Genomic DNA, 18,809 nt, shown 5'->3' on the forward strand with positions numbered 1-18,809 from the left:
TCACTGTCTTGTGGACTGATGTCAGCCTCAGTGGCTGTTTTTCTTATACTTTACCCCCATCCTAAGGTATTCCAGAAAAAACTCTTTGACCCATTATATTTGTAACTTTACTCTTCACTGTCCTATACCAGAAATAGTGTGGTATATGACCTTATAGGGCAGTTTATATTTTTTGCACTAAGCGTGGCATGGCTGAATCACTTCCTTCCACTAAACAGCCAAGCTCCCTCTGGAACACAGAGCCAGGAGAATTTAGACCTGGGGCTGAATTCATGTGTGTACAGTGCAGACACAACTAACCAAAACCTAAGTGAACTTGTCTGTTCTCTTTAAAATCTGAACTCCTCCTGGGGGCAGGCAAAGGTTTTCTGAAGCAAACACCAGGATGCACTCTGAGGATGTGCTTGCCCTTGAAATATATATAAAAATACATCTAGTCAGGCCAGCTTGTCACTGGAAAACCTCCTGACACACTGGTAAGAACTGAGCACCCCATGAGGATTTACAGGATTTATAAAAAATTGGCTATCATTTATACTTTCGTATATTCCCACACCTTTTTTTCACACAACACAATTAAATGTTTGTGTTGAAAGAGCTATGATTAATAAATGTACAGATATATCTTGTAAGTATATACTCCTACAACTTGTGAGCAAATTGTTCATGACTTTTACAAAGGAACTGTGTGCTGCTGCATTGCACACAGACTGTGCTGCCTCAGTTGCCAGCACATGAGTAGTGCTGCTGCTAATTGCTCAATCCTGAACCTAGTGATTCAAAACAGTGTTAGTATCAGGCAAAGTCCTTGCAAATATCACCTTTTCCCTTTTCACACTATAAATTCCCCTGCTGTGGCAGTGTGCTCTCCCACAATCTGACCTTTATTTCCTGTAAAGTGATAAGTACCAGTGGCAGTCATAATGGATGTGTCTGGTCATAATGGTTGCACCTGGTTGACCCAAACAAAGTGGATCCGGGGAAGACACAGAGCAACACAATAGCCAAGGGCTAATTTGAGCAACATGCACCCTCCACTATAGTGCTGGTCAAGGTCCAACTCAAGACAAGTGTGGAAGAAACCAACATATCTAATTGGTATGCAAATATGACTGTGGATCACTGATCTCACTCCATTACCCATGGGCACCCCAGAGCTCATGGTGATCTCCTGCATGGCAGTGGCTGTACACCAGGATCCCCCCGGCACAGGAATGCCTCTCAAGGTTACTCCTAGAGACTGAGAGATTCTTGGCCACAACAGATCCTTGGTAAGTGATTGGCAGCATGCTGAACTTTGATCTTAGCTAAGTGATATAAAGGACTGATTGTGCAACTATAATCCTTTAGACATAAACTGTTGATCACAAGTAGGACTAAGTCTGGATCCAGCCACACCTCAGCTCCTCTCTGAGAAGGATTTCAGAATACAAGGACATCCTTTCTGAACCTCATAACCCAACAGGAGGGTCTCCCCACCAGTTGTCTGATCCCGTCCTCTATGCAGTAAATACTCAAGTGCACCTTGCCATTGAATCTTATTAAACCACTGTTGCATTTACTAAGAAACTTTGCTAAGTCACTATTTTATACCAATAAACATATTGCTACTTCTCTCTCATGACTGAAGTGCATCGCTCCACCTGCAACATCTATTCAAAACCTCACACGTGCGTGAAACGCCTCTTAGGTGTAAGAGGGCTTCTGCCAGTGTGCTGATTAGCGGGAAACAGTTTTACAGCAATTTGATGCTGTCAAGCACCCATCTTGCTAGCTTTGGTTGCAACTGGCCCTTGCAGGTGTTGGCAGTCCTCCCATGCTTTTCTTTTACACAAGTGGACATTTCTCTTGCTATTTCTCCCAAAGTGAAAAGACAAGGTCGTTGGCTTTCTCTCACCTATGTGCTGTCCATACATGTGATAGTAGAAGCTAAAACAATAGGCTGTGTTCGTAGCTCCGTAAGGATTTTTTGGAGCGACACTGAAAACAGGACTAACAAGTCTGGCCTTTTCTCCTTCCAACCTGGGGCGTGATGTCTCAATGTACATGTAGAAACCTAGGGGAAGTCCAAATGGAAATCATTAGGTTGCAGTCTTCAAAACCCAACACATATACATGCAGAAAGACACCAGGACTATCAAGCATCTTGATTCATTTTTCACATGCATCTGACATCATCATGATTTCTGGGACGTATTTCTTCTGCATTAAGTCCATGTGCTTTCCACAACTACTTCAAAGACATGTTTTATACTAAGAGCATAATCAGGGCTAGCAGGTCAATACTTGTAAATAACTTAAAATTTATGTAACATTGTATATGCACAAGAAAAGAAGAAAATCTCTATGATGGGGTTCAGACTTCAGTCTCAAGCTTTCAGTTTGTTCCTATAAACACTGAGTGGGGATGACTGGTAAAATAAAAGGAAAATATCTTGATGGAAACGTTTCACAGAACATTTTAAACTGTCTATGTCGACCAGATGATCAAAAGCTCATTTTCACAAAAGAAGGCATTTCATTTATTCTGATCCTAGACTGTGCCAACAACAGAGAGGATTTACAAGATTCAACCAAGCAAATTCAATGCAGTATGATTTTTTTTTTCCCTTTGGTAGTGCAAGCAGGAGACATACAATAAAATAGCATAAGTTACTGCAGTACTTGATAAATTCAGTACAATATGTCTGACTTTTCAAATGCAAATATACACTGCAGTCAAGATGGCACGCTTCTGTTAACTGGGGTAGCAGAATTGAAAATTACACATTTTAGGAACATCCAAAGTAAAAACGGGGCAAAAAAACCCAAACAAAACACCTCATTGTGACAGTCTGACAGAGTCCAAGTTAGAACTGAAATGACATAAACCAGAAGAATATGTCAAGATGTGCCATAATATTTCCCCACTAGACTATAATGTGAAAGCAATTGCTTTGAAAATGGCCCAATAGGAGCAATACAAGATGGTTAATTGCACCATTAGTGGGTCATGCTTTGGGACAAGCCACATGACAATTTCTTTTAGAAGTCCTTAAAGTACACTTATTCTTGGTATAATCAGGAAAGCCGATGTAGCTGGCTGAATGGGCTGTCCTGGACAGATCCCTCACCCTGGTGGAGCAGACACACCAGTGCCAGGGACCCAGGACACAGCTGGAGCTTACCTTCCTTGGAGCCAGTCCGATCTGCATTTGGCCCAGTGTTCGGAGTGTATTTTGTGTCTCTAGTGGCAGTGCTTTGTTTTGTCCAGTCAAAATTGTCTGTGTCATCTTGAGTGAAAAGGCAAATGTTACCATCCTCAAACCCACAGTGGAACTCTCCTGCCAATGCAGCAAATAAGCAGAAACTTAGTGGCTGAGGTTATTCTTCCTACGCTTGTTTGTCAAAGTTCTTGTCAATTATAATAAACAAATTGTACAATGATGGTTATTAACGGCACTGGAAAATATACATTTATTTTACATCAGTTTCTAGTGTTTAGTGTTTTCTTTTGCAGTAACCTCAATGAAAAAGAAATCATGGTCATTAATCTGTGTTGGTGTTACTTAAAATTATATTCAAATCTATTGTATAACTCTTCCTTAAGTATTCAGATGTATACAACTGCCCTTAGAGATTCTGTCTCTTCTTACTCATCTAGCATTTCTAAAAAAACTGAGAAGAAAAGGCAGCATCTCCTTAAAACATGAACTGTGGGAAATAAAAGTGAGAAGTGGGTGATTTTGGTTTAGGGATAAGAACATTAGGGAAAAGAAGAGAGCAACTTTTCAAAAGAGAAACATTATCTCGAAATGACATCTCCTAAACTAACTGGGAGGATGGTTTAGCTTTATCTGAACCTATCTGGGCAGGACAGGACAGGTGACTGTGTAAGTCTTGAAGACATCTCCTAGACTTCCACCAAGGTATCCATTATGTAGCTGAGGTCAAGTGGTAAAAGCTTGGTTCTAAAGAATAAAAATGCCAAGAACCCCAGAGAGAATTAATGAGATCCTCTCCTTGGTGAAATAGAGGTCTGTGAGACACACTAGTCCAGAGATCCTACCCTCTGGGTTATAATGGGATGAGAATGTCCTACTGCCAGAGATTTAGGAACCAAAATAAATCAAAACTTCAAGACTCAGTTTTCATCAGAACAGAATAAGGCTTCATGTAGTAAACTGTGCAAAAGCTTAATTTTATGCACACCATCAGTTCCTGCTGAGTTTACTCTTCCAGCAAAGTCAATTGATTTATCTGAGAAAACAAGCAAATCTCTCTTCTCTAGGGAGAACGTAGCTCTCTGCATACTGTGTCAGCTACAGCCTTCTTTACAGGGGTGCAATTTATAGTCATTGTTATGAGGAACAGCAGGCATCATAGCTAAATTGAGAAGGTATATAAATGTTTGCAGGTTTGGGGGTTTGGTGAACTATAAATCCACTTAAGCCACTGGAGCTTCACTGTAAATCAGTGAAAACAGAGGGACCTGGAGCTTAGCTTGGATATGTACTGCTTAGCAAGGATGCTGGTCTGAAGCTTATTTAAAATCAGGTAATACTGCAGACTCAAAAAGCAGGCTTGAAAAATTCATTCCAAACCACAAGGTGCAGTAGGAGTGATTTCCAAGTCTTCCTCATTCTGCTTCTGCCTGTCCAAAGTACAACACAAACAACCCTCTCCACAACAGTCAGCATAAAACAGTTCTATAAAGCCCATTTAACACAAAACTGCAATCCACAGAAACTTCCTTGGCTACTAGCACCTCAGGCAAATTGACCTGTTTTCTCAATAAATCCATCAACTTTATTAGATCCTCCAGAAAAATTCATTTCCATAAGCACAGTTCCTTAACTGGCAAACATAACTGACAACCAATGGCATGATGAGATGCCAGTTTCAGGACCCTGCACTTTGGTTTGGTTCTGGAAGCAAGGTCTTCTGAATCCTGGATTTTGAATGATGAAAAATTGGCAATATTGTCTAAATCATTCCGCGTACCATCACCTTAACTGCAGAGAAGAAGTGCAAGTAGAGGCCTGACTGTGGTTCTTCCTGAGAGACAAGCAAATCAAAAGACAAGGCCATAAGGAATACACATGGGCAGATAACATCCAAAATGCTTCGAGAGAGAAGCAAGTGAAGAGATGCAGACTGACATCTCCATCTCTATCCCAAAGACCAGGAAGGGAATGCAAAGACCCAGGCCAAGCTCTTGAAAGATACAAGGACTCGAATAAAGTACTCTGAACAAAATGCCAGCTGTGCCTCTCACCTTCAATACCTTTTACATGACTTGAGCTCCAAATTCACTTGGTTTACACTGTATTTTGTGTATCTGGCTTCCACCTCCACTTATGCAAGTCCTTCCTATAAGTAAAAATGGTGCAGCTTCTTCTACACAGTGTGATCAAATTAACAGGCAAACCAGTAACTTAAGAAGAAAAGTTCTGACTACCAGACGCAGACCTGCATCAAAGTGAACTAACACAAAGCATTTTCAGCCATTCAGCAGTTTCTAACACTGCCCCTCCAGTACCTTAAACACTGCATTTGCATGTCACACCATGCCCTCCGAGCTTCATTAAGAAATTCCACATCAGCAGAACAAAAGTTTTCTTCAAGTAAAAAAAAAAAAAAAAAAAAAAAAGAATTCAGGCCAGATGAAAAAAAGCAAAGTAAAAGTTTGTCATTTATTTAATATGAAAACACTGGTATTGCATAGGACTTCTCTATTTGTTATACATTGGAAAAGGTTAGTGTTAAATATTTTTGGCACTGAACACTTCTTAAAAAATGGCAGAAGAATAAAAATCAGAAATAGTTCCCCAGGATTAGCTCAGTACATTTTTTATGCAAGAAGTAGGAGAATTTAAATAGATCTGGATGGCCCTGACCTGTTCAGAAATGGAGCACGCTGAGTGCAGGAGTAACAGCCAGCCCTTGCCCAAGCACACACAGGTGCTCCAGCTTGTGACAGCGCTCAGACCACTATGGTTTGTTGAAAGCACTAACAATGGTGCTAATTAATATTAAAGATAGTGGTTAATTTTTGTTAAAACAGACGCCAGCTGTGGAGGTGGATTCAAGTTATTAATAATTTCTTTCCCCAATTAGGGCAAAATCTGAAACTATTCTCAAGGTGAAACACTCTTCATCGTAGTACGAATTTTTGCCATCTATTTCCACAAAGTTCGAGTTGAATATAACTAACATCTAATTTCTTGTATTATTCAGGTGTAACATATAGTTGCACTAACTTATATGAAATCTCTACGGTTTACATTAAATGGTTTATATTATATGTTACAAAACAAAATGTAGCTCTGAGACTACATCTCTCAGTGTTTAAGTCATTTGATTCTACTTGCTTAAGTATTGTAGAAATTTCACAAAAAGGAAGGATTTATGTAATGTGATTATTCCAGAATAGAGGTAGGAAGAATAAGATTTCCGTTTGCAAACAGGTACTTTGTCCCCAGTTGAAAACAGCTCTTCATTCACGAAGGTGTAAATAAAATTGAAACTGAACCCATCAGTTTACAAAAAAACACTAGAACTTTTGTAGAAAGCACGGGCAACAATAAGATTGAATTTGTTATGGGAGACAGAATTTATCTTCTTCAGTTTACAGGTTTGAACCCATTTGCCGATCAAGGTTTATTCCCCGTCAATGGATTGCACTCAAGGAATTGTTGGGGGAAAAAAGCAAATCAAAATTTTAACATCTCTTTGGTCATCTGAAAGAAGTTATACTGGGCACCCTATAGTTCTGGTGGGCAACCTTCCCTGTGGAGAGAGGCAGACCTAGAATGCATATGAAGGAAACAGTGGACAGGTTGGCGGAGATGCCCTTGATCCCTAACACACTCTCTATTGCAAGGGCCATTTGGATGCCACCTGCACTCTACCATGTGCCTAGTAGAGCTACAGAGACATTTTGAAAATGAGACAGTTTCAGATCTTAAAATCATAGAGGGCTACACTGTGAAGTACTTGGGATTGCAATGCATTTTATTCTTAATATCACAGAGCATATATTTAATATATTAATTAGCAAGGGTCTCATGTACTGCTCATTTGAATCAATAGGAGTGGTTCCTTCAGCTCCTGTGAGCTTTGAACTAACTTCTGATTAATTATTAATGCATTGTACAAGATCTTCCGCAAATGAGATTTACAGAAAGGCTTAGCCATCATGTGTGACAGTTGGTGAAAGAGGCTGCTGATACATGCCAGCACTGTTTTTCTGCCTGCTTATGGCTGTGTGACATCAACAATAACGGCAGACTGAACCCCATTCCCTGCACAGGAATATTTTTAGCATGTGTTATTAAAAGCAAGAGGAAAGTCAGAGTATGTTGTGACAGAAAAACAAGCATTTGCTGTGGTGTAGAAGAAAAAGATGAAGTAGATAGATGTGTTGACTGTTAGGAATAGGGTAGTTTTACTGGGACATGAAAAAATGTAGGACCCAGCCTCCTGTTTGTGAAATTTGTGGTAATTTGGTGCCCATGTAAAAGTGCTAGAACAAAACCATTAAAGAAGTCACTTCTGCCCTGCAGAAGATCTATAGAATGATTTGGGTTGAAAGGGACTTTAAAGGCCATCTAGTTCCAACCCTCCCCTGCCATGAGCAGGGACAACTTCCACTAGACCAGGTTGTTCCAAGCCCCATTCAACCTGGCCTTGAACAGTGCCAGGGATGGGGCAGCCACAGCTTCTCTGGGCAACCTGTGCCAGTGCCTCACCACACTCATAGTGAAGAATTTCTTGCTAGTATCTAATCTGAATCTACCCTCTTCTACATCTACCCACATCCCTGTGCCTGAGCATCAGCACATTAGCGAAAACAGTCTGTTTGCAATTTCAATCATGCCCATGGAGCTGCCTCCCGTGAACTTGTCTGAACACTTTCACACCCAAGTTACACTTCTGGTCTCCACATTTCTCTGTGCAAATAAGGTCCATGATTCCCACATGTACTGCATGAAAAAAGTCTTCTTTTTGTTTTAAAGCTGCAGATGAGCTTCTGACTACCCTCTGAAGCGGCATAACTGAAGAACTACAAAAGTAATTCTTATGCAAAAATAAATGAAGTCAGAAAATCTCATAAACTGACATTTCCTTCAAGATTTCTACCATATCCATTGAGGTGCAGACACAGTTCCTACACAATAGGTCTTTCAGGCATTTAGCTACTCCCATGACTAAACCATGGCATCATCTGTACATCCTGAGCTGCAGTGCCCACAAATGGAGGTTACTTGTAGAATGTTAGTATTTTCCTTTACAGAATCACAGAATCACAGGATGGTTTAGGTTGGAAGGGACCTTAAAAACTCATCTAGCTCCAACCCCCTACCATGAGCAGGGACACCTCTTCCACTAGACCAGGTTGTTCAAACCCCCATCCAACCTGGCCTTGAACACTGCCAGGGATGGAGCAGCCACAACTTCTCTGGGAAACCTGTTCCAATGTCTCACTGCACTCGGATTTTTTCCTAATATCTCACCTAAATCTTCCCTCTTTCAGCTTAAAACAGTTTCCCCTTGTCCTGTCACTAATGGTCCTTGTCAAAAGTTCCTCTCCAGCTTTCTTGTTGGCACCTTTAGGTACTGGAAGGCTGCTCTAAGGTCTCCCCGGAGCCTTCTCTTCTCTAGGCTGAACTGTTTAGATGAACTGTTTGGGGAAGTGAGAAAGAATGATGAGTTGGAGCTATAATTTTTCCATCCTCCATCTATTAGCACCTTGGAAGAGCAATGTAAAAGACATCTTCAACCAACAGCCGAGCTCACAAAAACTAAGGTGGTCCCTGCAATTTAGGGGCTGTGACTGAAAGTAAAATACTTATAATTTATTTTTTAACTGTAGGGAACAAGAGATGCAAGGACAGTTCTTCATACACATAAAAACTAAAAAGATAAATACTTACGTAAATGTGGATTTACTGGAGCTGGAAGACAGAGCAAAAACAAAATTAGCACAAAGAAGAAATTCTAACTTATCAATATTTAGATTATATTAAATTTGCCATTTTTCCCTCACCTTTATGACCTTGATCATAGCTCCTACAATGAGAAAGCCAGCAAAAGTGGAAAGTTCCTTTCTGAGCAAATTTTGTGGCTCCATGTCAACCCAAAGCAAAACTTTTAGTGAGAAACACTAGCCTCTCACATCCCTGATGTGTATACTCCATCACTAGTACCTGCAGCTTGGGGAACAAGATGCTGGAATTAATCACCAAACCTAGATTATTAGTGCAGATATTGTAAGGATGGGGACGACTGGGTAGCAAAACTCCAGGGTAATGCCTTTGTACAGGAATCCAACAAAAGCTACAGAAGGGATGAATTCACCATAAGCAGAGGTCCGCACTGGACCTTGCTCAGCATTTAAAATTTCATTTTAGTGTTGTTCTAGAATACTTAACATAATGTATTACCCTTCTACTCAATAAATAGTACTGTTCTTCAGTTTAAGATGTCTGTGTACACACAAGAAACAGACAGCACTTGAATTCTTCTTAGAAATGCCAATTTTACTTTTAAATAGCAGAAAAAATAAGCACAGCAAGTTTGTGAGAAGAGGTTTGACATCATTAGATTGAGAGACACAACCAAGGAAAAAAAATGAGTCTTCTGCACATAAACCCTTTTCTATGGAGGAGATATGTTAAAGAAATTTAAGACTATGACAAAGGAAGGTGAAGCATACTGTCCTAAAAACTGCCAGCAGTTCCATCACACCCCATGCTTGCCTGAGGACCCACTCATAAACTCCTCGACATCCATAATTCCTTAATACTGAAGTTCATCTACTTAACACCTCAATAGGCTGAAACAGAATGAAAGTCAAACCTCCACAGTGCCTACAGATCCCTTAACCATGGGAATGACAACCCAGGTTTAGGTCCAGTACCTGTACAATGTGAAAAACTGAAAATTGGGTTTGAATAAGAAATCAGTCTGCAGTTCCGTGCTACCTGTTTGCAGAAGGGTAAATTTGAAGGATGGATGACTTAGGAAGTGGACCTTCTGCTATAAGCCCTTATGTGTTACAAACAGAAAGATGCTAAGATCACAGTTGGAATTGAATGTTATTAATAGAAAATTGGAAATAAAATTTTATCTCCAAATAATGGGTTCATCTGGCAACATCAGATTATCAGGATGAATGGTGCTCCATGTTTTCTTGCTGCCCTTCTCATACCATATTAATAGACATAAACTGTTGGTTTGTCACCCCAGTCACGGATTCTGCATAGCTTTAGTTTTCATCTGAAGTTTTCAAAACAGCACTAAATTAGCAACTCTCCTACTTTATCTCCCTTTCTCTGAAACAAATGAGCAGTGATTTGCCCCAGTGCAATCTTCTTAAAAAACTTAGTCATTACGTTATATTAGATAACTTTTACCAACAAATTACCTTTCATTCTCCAAGAAACATTCATTTTGTGAAATCCTTGAGTGATTGAACTTGAATTAGCTGAAATTGCTGGGAACTACATTTACTGATGCTTGATTTGTAGCTAAACATACATGTTTTTGTGGAAACTATTATCAGTATGTAACCTTGAGTCATACTGCTCAGATTGTTCACAGCAGAGCAAAAAAGGTTTCTTGGCAGCCAAGCTTCAGTTCACACCAATTGACAACAGCAGAAAACCAAATTAAAGCAGTTTGGCTGAACTTATCTAACATTATAAATAAAGAAAAATACTCCATCACAACCAAATACAAAACCAGAAAGTCCACTCCTATGAGTAATACAGCATGCTGCTATAAGACAATGTGAACGGCTTTAGCTCTCACTGCAGAAAGGCAAGGCTGCTGTGCGCATGACACATAGAAAGTTGTATTAGCCATAAAAGGAAATTAATGGATGATTGAGGGACTAAATTCCCACAGCTGACTTCAAAATGTCTGGGAAACCTGTGCACCTCAGAGGGTTATTGCTGCTCTGCTCAGCTGACCCTGGCTCGTGTTGGGAGGAAGGTTTTGCTGGCAGAAAATCTCAGGAGAACAAAATGTCATGAGATGTTTGAGCTTGGTTAGAGCCAAGAAAGATGATCCCTTAATCTTCCCGCTGTTCCTCCAGCAAGCAGAGAATAAAAACTGCTGGAATTTCAGTTTGCTGGATGATTTTACTTTTTAGAGGTCTGTATTTGTGCAGGTCACAACAGAAATATGTGGGCTGAGTGGCTTTTTCTTAATGCTTGCCTTTCTGTTCGGTGCAGTGGCATATATGCCAAGAAAGATTTCCCACAGCTCCTTCCCAATACAAATACATGCTCAGCTTAAAATTGAAGTGGTCTTCAGAGTTTGCAACATTATGTCCCTCCTTAAAAATATTAGTTGCAAACCAAGCTTTCTTAGCTATGGAGAACACAGAGACAGAGGTAAGTAGAAGCATGCTAGATGTTCAACTGCTATGTTTTATACCACTGAAAACTGGTTGCCTGTGGTAATTACAACCAGCATCTAAAAGATTTAACCAAGATCAAGAGTCCGTACCTCTAAACACTTGGTTTGCACAGGAAAAGCAATCTTCACTGTAAATATTGGTATTTTACAAGGACAAGGCTTTCTTCCTTCCTGCCCATGGCAGGGGTATTGGAACTTGATGAACTTAAGGTCCTTTCTAACCCTAACTATTCTATTCTATGATTCTATGATTGCTTCCATAATAGCAATGATCCTAACTTACTGTTTGCAACACTGGATAATACTGGAAATGTATGCTCGTGCAAATTTACAAATCCTACAATTTACACCCTATTTGGTACTAATCTTATTTTTCAGGAAATTGTTCTAGAAATATAATAATAACAAGAATAATAGCAATAACTAATTACCACCATTCTATTTGCTTTGATATAGAATCTGTGGAATGTCTAAGACTTATATGAAAATATGCAAGCTGGACTACAAAGTGACTGGCCACCATCATCTATCTCCTGCTGTTGCAGTGCTGACTACATACCAACAGCAGTAACAGGTTGGTGGCTTTTTCCATACAAAGGAGCTAAACTCACTTCTTTAATCACCAGTTTACTTTAGAAATATTTAAACGTAAGTGTGTATCTGCACCAGCGAGTACTGAAGTTTTAATTGGAGTATTCGGGGAACTTCACAGCCGGTTTGTCTCAAATAGACACAGATTTATGTATAGTGATGACACACTGACACAGATTTATGTGTAGTGATGGAGATAATATTTAAAATGTTATTATGAGACGTATCTGCTGTTACCATGAGACATGTCTGTAACAGCCTACAAAACATTCATTACTGCTACTTAAATTACCCTGTTTGTATTTACTCGGCAGACTGTGTTCACTAGCAGAGTAACACATGCATCAACCAAAGAATTTGTCAAGTGATGTTTGGCTGTAATTATCAATGTCGCTCCTACTGTGATGATTGCTCTTTTCTCCCATACTTTCAGCATTCAGATGAGAAAATAATTCATGACAGGCGAGGGATTTCCCTATGAAATGCTTCTGCCATAGGTAAGTTTTTGATTTATGGGATTGGATGCTGTGGTGTTTTTATTTTGTATTTACAGCTTCCACTTGGGATGGAAGGATATACTGTAAAGAGCTCACCACTGAGGTTTTCCTGCTTTAATAGTCTCCTTATTTCGAACATTCAGATGGCTATCAGCAGGTTAGCACACTGGAAGCTATTATTTTCATATATTAGCACTTCCATATTAATCTCCAGTTGTGGAGGTTAATTTAAAAGGTGATGCCCTCTGCATCATGTGCCAAAGGAGTGTAATCCAATACAAATGATTTGACATGTCGAATTAAGGTGGCTTAACTTTAACAATCTGGAAGTTAGAACTAGGCACATCATCAAAGAGTGTCACTGGAGTGTCTCTGAAGTCACAGGAGAGATATGGGCATATCCAGACAGTTGCTAATCTCCTGGAAGAAATCAGGAGAAACCTTCTCCTCTCTAATAAAACAGCAAAAGCAACCAATACACTAGAACTGTCCTGTTGATGCTTGCACATTATATAACTATATTCTAGACAAATCAGTTCTGTGGAGTCCATACCCAAGATTGTCCTACTACAGAAGACATAGCCTATATATTCTCTGTGAAAGTTAATGTATTCCCTAGAGGTAAGAGAGAGTGCTACCATTTTTAGCAACTCTAAAATGTGCCCAATCTGCTTTTCACACTGGCTGCATTTCTTTAAAAACTGGGGTGAAATCCTATTAGCCTGCTTAAAGTTTTAAAAAATAAGGCAAAAAATGTTTACAATGGAAATCCTCACCAGTATGCACTGGTGCATTTCAAACCTAAGAAAAATTATGCTTTTACTCTAAAGGTGATTGAACACCAAACAGGTTGCCAAGAGAGGCTGTGAATTCTCCATCCTTTGAGATATTCAAGACATGAAAGGACATGTTCCTGGGTCCTAGTCCTCCAAAACCAGTAATCCTGAAGTGGTGGCATAAGAAGGGCTGATGCTGTTAGAGGCCAGCACGCTTCTGGAGTACTGATCAAAACTGAACACAGAATGCCGCACAAACACACAAAAGCCTGCCGAAAATACGAACCACAGAACCACAGAATGGTTTTGTTTGGAAGAGACCTTAAAGATCATCGAGTTCCATCCCCTGTGCCAAGGGCAAGGCCACCTCTCACTAGACCATGTTGCTCAAAGCCCTGTCCAACCTGGACTTGAACACTTCCAGGGATGGGGCAGCCACAGCTTCTCTGGGCAATCTCTGCCAGGGCCCCACCACCCTCACAGGGAAAAATTTCTTCCTAATATCTCACCTAAGTATACCCTATAATTCAAACTTCTAATCTATATCTACCCTAAAACTCAAATGTTTTCCCCCTTGCCTGAGGTATCACAATTAAAAAAAAAAAACATGTAATTGGAAAAAATGTAAAAAAAAATCTTAGTTCTCCTTTTAAGAAACATCTGCTTGATGTCTTTGTTTTTCTGGGTATTGTTTATAGTTATTTCTTACATTGACGCAGGCCTGCTGCCGTGGATTGTGCTAGCCCATTAACTGCTTTTCTAAGATTCCAGCATTTCAGATCGTAAGAACCGGATTTGCATTATAATAATGTCCATTACATCATTATTTTAGAGTTGAAGCTGTAACATCTTTAAAATTACCCTGTTAATAGATGGTTGACATTAGACTCATTGGACGAATCCTAAGATAAAAATGCCTATTTTAAGCACACAGAGCCTCAGTGGTTTTGGGATCCTTCTTTAAAGGGAAGTCACTTTAGGTTTACCTTAGAGATTAGCATCTGAAGCTGTGAATTTGTCAGCATCAGAGTAACAGCACTACACATTGCTCCAAAAGCATCTCTCCATCTAGGGTACAGAAGAAGCAACAGCTTCCACTCTCCTGGGCAGCTGGATTTTACATTGGCACCTCATCAGCACATTTGAAATGGGATGTTGTTCACATCTGCGCTAATGGCAGATTCTAGCAGAAAAATTTTCCGTAGACAAAATACTCTTTTAATGCTGCATGGGAATGTTCTTCCTGCCAGTCAGGTGCTAGAAATGTAAAACACATAATGTTTCATTAAGACCTCAAACTCAGCACAGTTGGGAGCCACAGCTGAGACCTCAATCAACCTTCTGAGACTTGCCAAATTAAAACCCCCACCAAAAAAGAGCAGTAGTAACTGAGTGAACCCAATAGTTTTTTTTTTTTTTCTCCTTATAGGAGCACTGGTCATTATTTAAGTAATGGGAGAAATTTCAAGGTCCACAGAAGAGGGCAGGGGCTACCTAGCACAAGCTAGGCAACCACTAGCTGCTAGTGTCCCTAGGCATCTAGTGAGTCACTAGGTCACTAGTGAGGATATAAGTGTCCCTGTCACAGCCACCATGGAGAGACTGGGATTGGTACAGAGAAATCCCAAATGTCTGAATGAAGCTTCTGCTCCTGATCACCTTTGGAAAACTCTGGGTCTTTCCTATCTGTATGTGGGAAGTCCCAAAGAGACCTGACTAATACTGCTAGTGTTGGAAAATAGGAACTTCTTAAGGTAAGAGGTCCAACGCAGAGGCAAAGTCCAACAGGAACTGCGCCAGCATGGCCATCTTCTCCTCATTTGTAACTTCATGGATGTAGTAAGCAAGTCGTTTCTTTAATTTAGATTTTGTTCTCATGAGATTTAGGAAACAAAGACTTTGCAAACACTTTCCTGTAGCAGGTGAAGATTCATCACCATCATTACCAGATGTGGCATTTAGTGAAATGTGCCACTCCATTCTTCAGAATTGATATTTGAGATTACATAATGCAAATTTTTCCTGGATATTATTACAATGATAAAAATAATTTATATGAGATTGAGTAGAGCTGAGCTAATCACTGATCATTAAGAACTGTACAGATGATGCACAAGACATTTAAATGTTTTTTTTCAGATAAATTATTTGATAATAATTTCTGAAAGTAATTCCTCATCTGTAGGTTGATTTTGGGTGTTTTGCTGCATGTGATTTCCTGCTTTGGGCTCTCTTAGGTATCTGCATAGCACTAATTATGGTTGGATCCAGCTCCTGGAGCAATTTCACCTATGTGGCTAGCTGTGACTTGATTAGCAAGGCTCCTCATTGTAGAAACATAGGATCACAGAATGGTTTGTGTTGCAAGGGATCTTAAAGATCATCTAGTTCCAAACCCCTTGCTCCAAGCTCTGTACAACCTGTCCTTGAACACTGTGAGGGATGGGGCAGCCACAGATTCTCTGGGCAAGCTCTGCGAACTCACCATCCCCATAGCGAAGAATTTCTTCCTAATAGCTAATCTAAATCTAAATCTACCCTTTGTCAGTTTAAAGCCATTACCCCTTATCCTATTGCTACAGGCCCTGCTACAAAAGTCTGTCCCCAAATGATGAAATACTTTCATGGTTCCATGCTTACAGTTATATCCCCCTGCCACACACATCCCTTCTTCAATTATAAATCTATCTGCTAAGCACATCAGGTTTCCCACTGCAAACGGCACAACGGTATCTTTAGCTAAGTTACCTTCTCTCTAAGGCTCCTCTTGCCCAGTCATTGTAATTTTTACAGACAAAAAAAAAAAAAAAAAAAAAGTGATTCAGTTATTCATTAAAAAAATACCCTAAGAAAGGTATCTGAAGGGATTTTTCAGAGCTCTAGGAATTAATTCCTGGTAATGCTGGGAGACTGAATGGAAGGATGTATGGATACTGTGTTTTTCTTGTTAGGTTAAAGTGGACAAATTTTCATCACAGCTCAGCCTTTTAGAAGAAGATGTATAAATGCCCCTTTCCACTTGTTTAGGACTAGAAACAGTCAGTTTATGTATATATCATTCACATTCAAATAAGAATGGCTCAGAAAGTGCTCATTCTGGAAGAAAAATGAAGTATATTGATGACATCGCAACATTGATTTGACACTTTCAGAATAATACTTGTTTTGTAGATTTTTCTTCAAAACTCATTGCCCTTCAGTGTTCAAAGTAAGAACAAACTCTTGAAATGAGCTTTTCATGGAGCTAACATAAATTTGTTCAATTTTTCCATTTATTTCACAAAAAATTCAATCAGATTTTGCATTTTGGCTGTTCAGATTTTTTAATTATTATTTTTATTTTGTATTCAATATTGTGAATCTTTCCAAAGGCGGAGACAAAACTTTGTTTCTACGAAGAACTCTCCTTCCTAAAAGCCTGCCCTCGTGCCTTGCAGCATTATTTCCAGGACAGGGTTTCAGTTCACACAGCACAGCCATGCCCTGTACAAAAGACCAAATTATGCAGAATTCACCACAACGCATTTGCTTGTACACAAAAATCTTCTTACCACTATATTTGATGACCCGAATAGTTGAGTCCCCCTCCCCAAATCTGGTGATGGGTGTTAGACGGACTTCATATGCCTCTGGCTTGATCAGCTCGGTTAGGTTGTAGGTAATTAATTCTCCCTTTTGAATATTTCCATTCACTGTAATTTCCTGTTCCCACCAACGCTGTTGTCCAGCCTAGAATCAAAAGAAGAATGCAAATATAAGACCTTTTGGGGCAGATGTTGTCTTCATCTTAACGGGAGCACATGCAGACCTGTGCAACCCTGGGTGCATCCTTAAACCTTCCAACAACACAGAAGGATTAGAGATACAGCAAAACTACCAACCTCCCTGAGACAACACACTAATGGGAATTTCTGTTACAAACAGATGGGATTGCAGATTGCAAACACACTTTATGAAGAGGCCACCCCTGACTGACACCTGCCTGTTCTCCTCTGCCCGTATAGGTCCTGCACCAAACCCTGGGCAGCCCATGGGCTATAGGCACCATGCAGCACCCAGATGCTTGCTGCATGCAGGAAAAGTATCACGTTCATTTAGATCAGAAGAACTGCTGACACTCACCAGACAGAGACTACAGTAAGGGACAATGCACCCCATTTGGGATGGTGTGTAAGCACGCAAGCATCCATGCAGATGCCAAAGAGTTTTACAAAATCTCACTGAATTCTTCCATATTTAGGAACCGCCACCTTTGCAAACCTGCACCTGTGTTTAAAACCTACTTATCAAATTGTTAAATAACTTTTTTTTTTCCCCTTGAAAAAATTGCTGCTCATTTTGGTTCATTTCATTGGCTAACCGAGGCTGAATTTACTATGCGATATAGAATCATAGAACAGTTAGGGTTGGAAAGGACCTTAAGATCATTTAGTTCCACCCCCCCTGCCATGGGCAGGGACACCTCACTCTAGACCATGTCACCCAAGACTCAAACCTGACCAGGTAAATTGGCCTCTCATGCCTATTCCCTCCAAGATTTTAAAACATTATTGGCCAACTACACAGCAGATGTGTTATTGGCCACTGTGCACACGAGGCTGGGACAGCCACGACTCTGTGAGCTGGGTATTGCCTCCTTGTTAAAGGCAATGAGGTTTCACAGCTGTCATTCGTGGCATAATCTGAAGCTAATAAGAACACACTGAAGAACTGAAATGCAGTTTGATTTCCAAGTACTTAGCACTTTTGTTGTGAGAAACAAATAGGCTAGCCACTAATGGTCTTAGTGTATAATTACCAGCAATCCTTGTAGTTTCAGATGGATGGATTTCAGGGAACAAAGAAAGTCAACATGAGCAAAGAGGCTATTTTATTAAAAAAATTGGAAGATAGATTTTTGTGCTTTATAGACTGCACAATGTTTTCAACATCAACTTCCATAGTTTCTTTTATTTATATGCCTTATCAAGAAATTAATCTGATTAACAAGGCATCACTAGAAGAAAGTGTCACATTGTCTGTAATGTTACTTTATAGATAAGCAGAAATCATACAGATTTTGTGCAGCAGAGTGACTGATACTGCAATGCTACTTACAGAGACCTTGCCTTATTACACACACTATCTGCAGAAAACAAAGGAAAAAACATTAAATATTTACCACACATCCCATGACAACTGTACAGGTGCAGTGATGCTAAAATGAGATGTTCCACTAAGCTTACTATACCTGTCAGTGCACTGAAGGTCTTACCTGTTAAAGGTTCACCCATAACAAGTTTACTAAGGACACAATACTTTTTATTCCAGGACTTTAATTTGCTGATGCAATAAAAATATACACTGAAATATCTGAAATCTAGTACTAAACCTACCACAGTTCATCCAAATAAACTACATTTGCAGTAATTTGCTGGTCTTCTAAAGGAAACTTTCCTAATCTTACTTCCATTGTACCTTTTGTTGTTTGCTCTTTGTAATGATTCCATTTTTTTTTTTAATTATTTTTTTTAAATTACACTATGAAGTTGACTAC

General features: G+C 39.7%; 1 protein-coding gene across 1 annotated transcript in view; it reads right to left on the reverse strand.

The window, feature by feature from the left end:
• MDGA2 (MAM domain containing glycosylphosphatidylinositol anchor 2) overlaps positions 1-18,809 on the reverse strand; it is a 378,145-nt gene that overhangs the window by 14,078 nt on the left and 345,258 nt on the right. Inside the window, exons 11-13 of the mRNA XM_061462444.1 lie at positions 16,825-17,002; positions 3,168-3,323; positions 1,898-2,056 (exon numbers count right to left, since the gene is read on the reverse strand). Coding sequence (XP_061318428.1) covers positions 1,898-2,056; positions 3,168-3,323; positions 16,825-17,002 — 493 coding nt within the window. The remainder of the gene's footprint in view (positions 1-1,897; positions 2,057-3,167; positions 3,324-16,824; positions 17,003-18,809) is intronic.

The sequence above is a fragment of the Pezoporus flaviventris genome, unplaced genomic scaffold, assembly GCF_033815535.1.
Source record: "Pezoporus flaviventris isolate CSIRO_AGI_PZ_B2104156 unplaced genomic scaffold, CSIRO_AGI_Pfla_v1 ptg000035l, whole genome shotgun sequence".
In the NCBI taxonomy this organism is placed as follows: domain Eukaryota; kingdom Metazoa; phylum Chordata; class Aves; order Psittaciformes; family Psittacidae; genus Pezoporus; species Pezoporus flaviventris.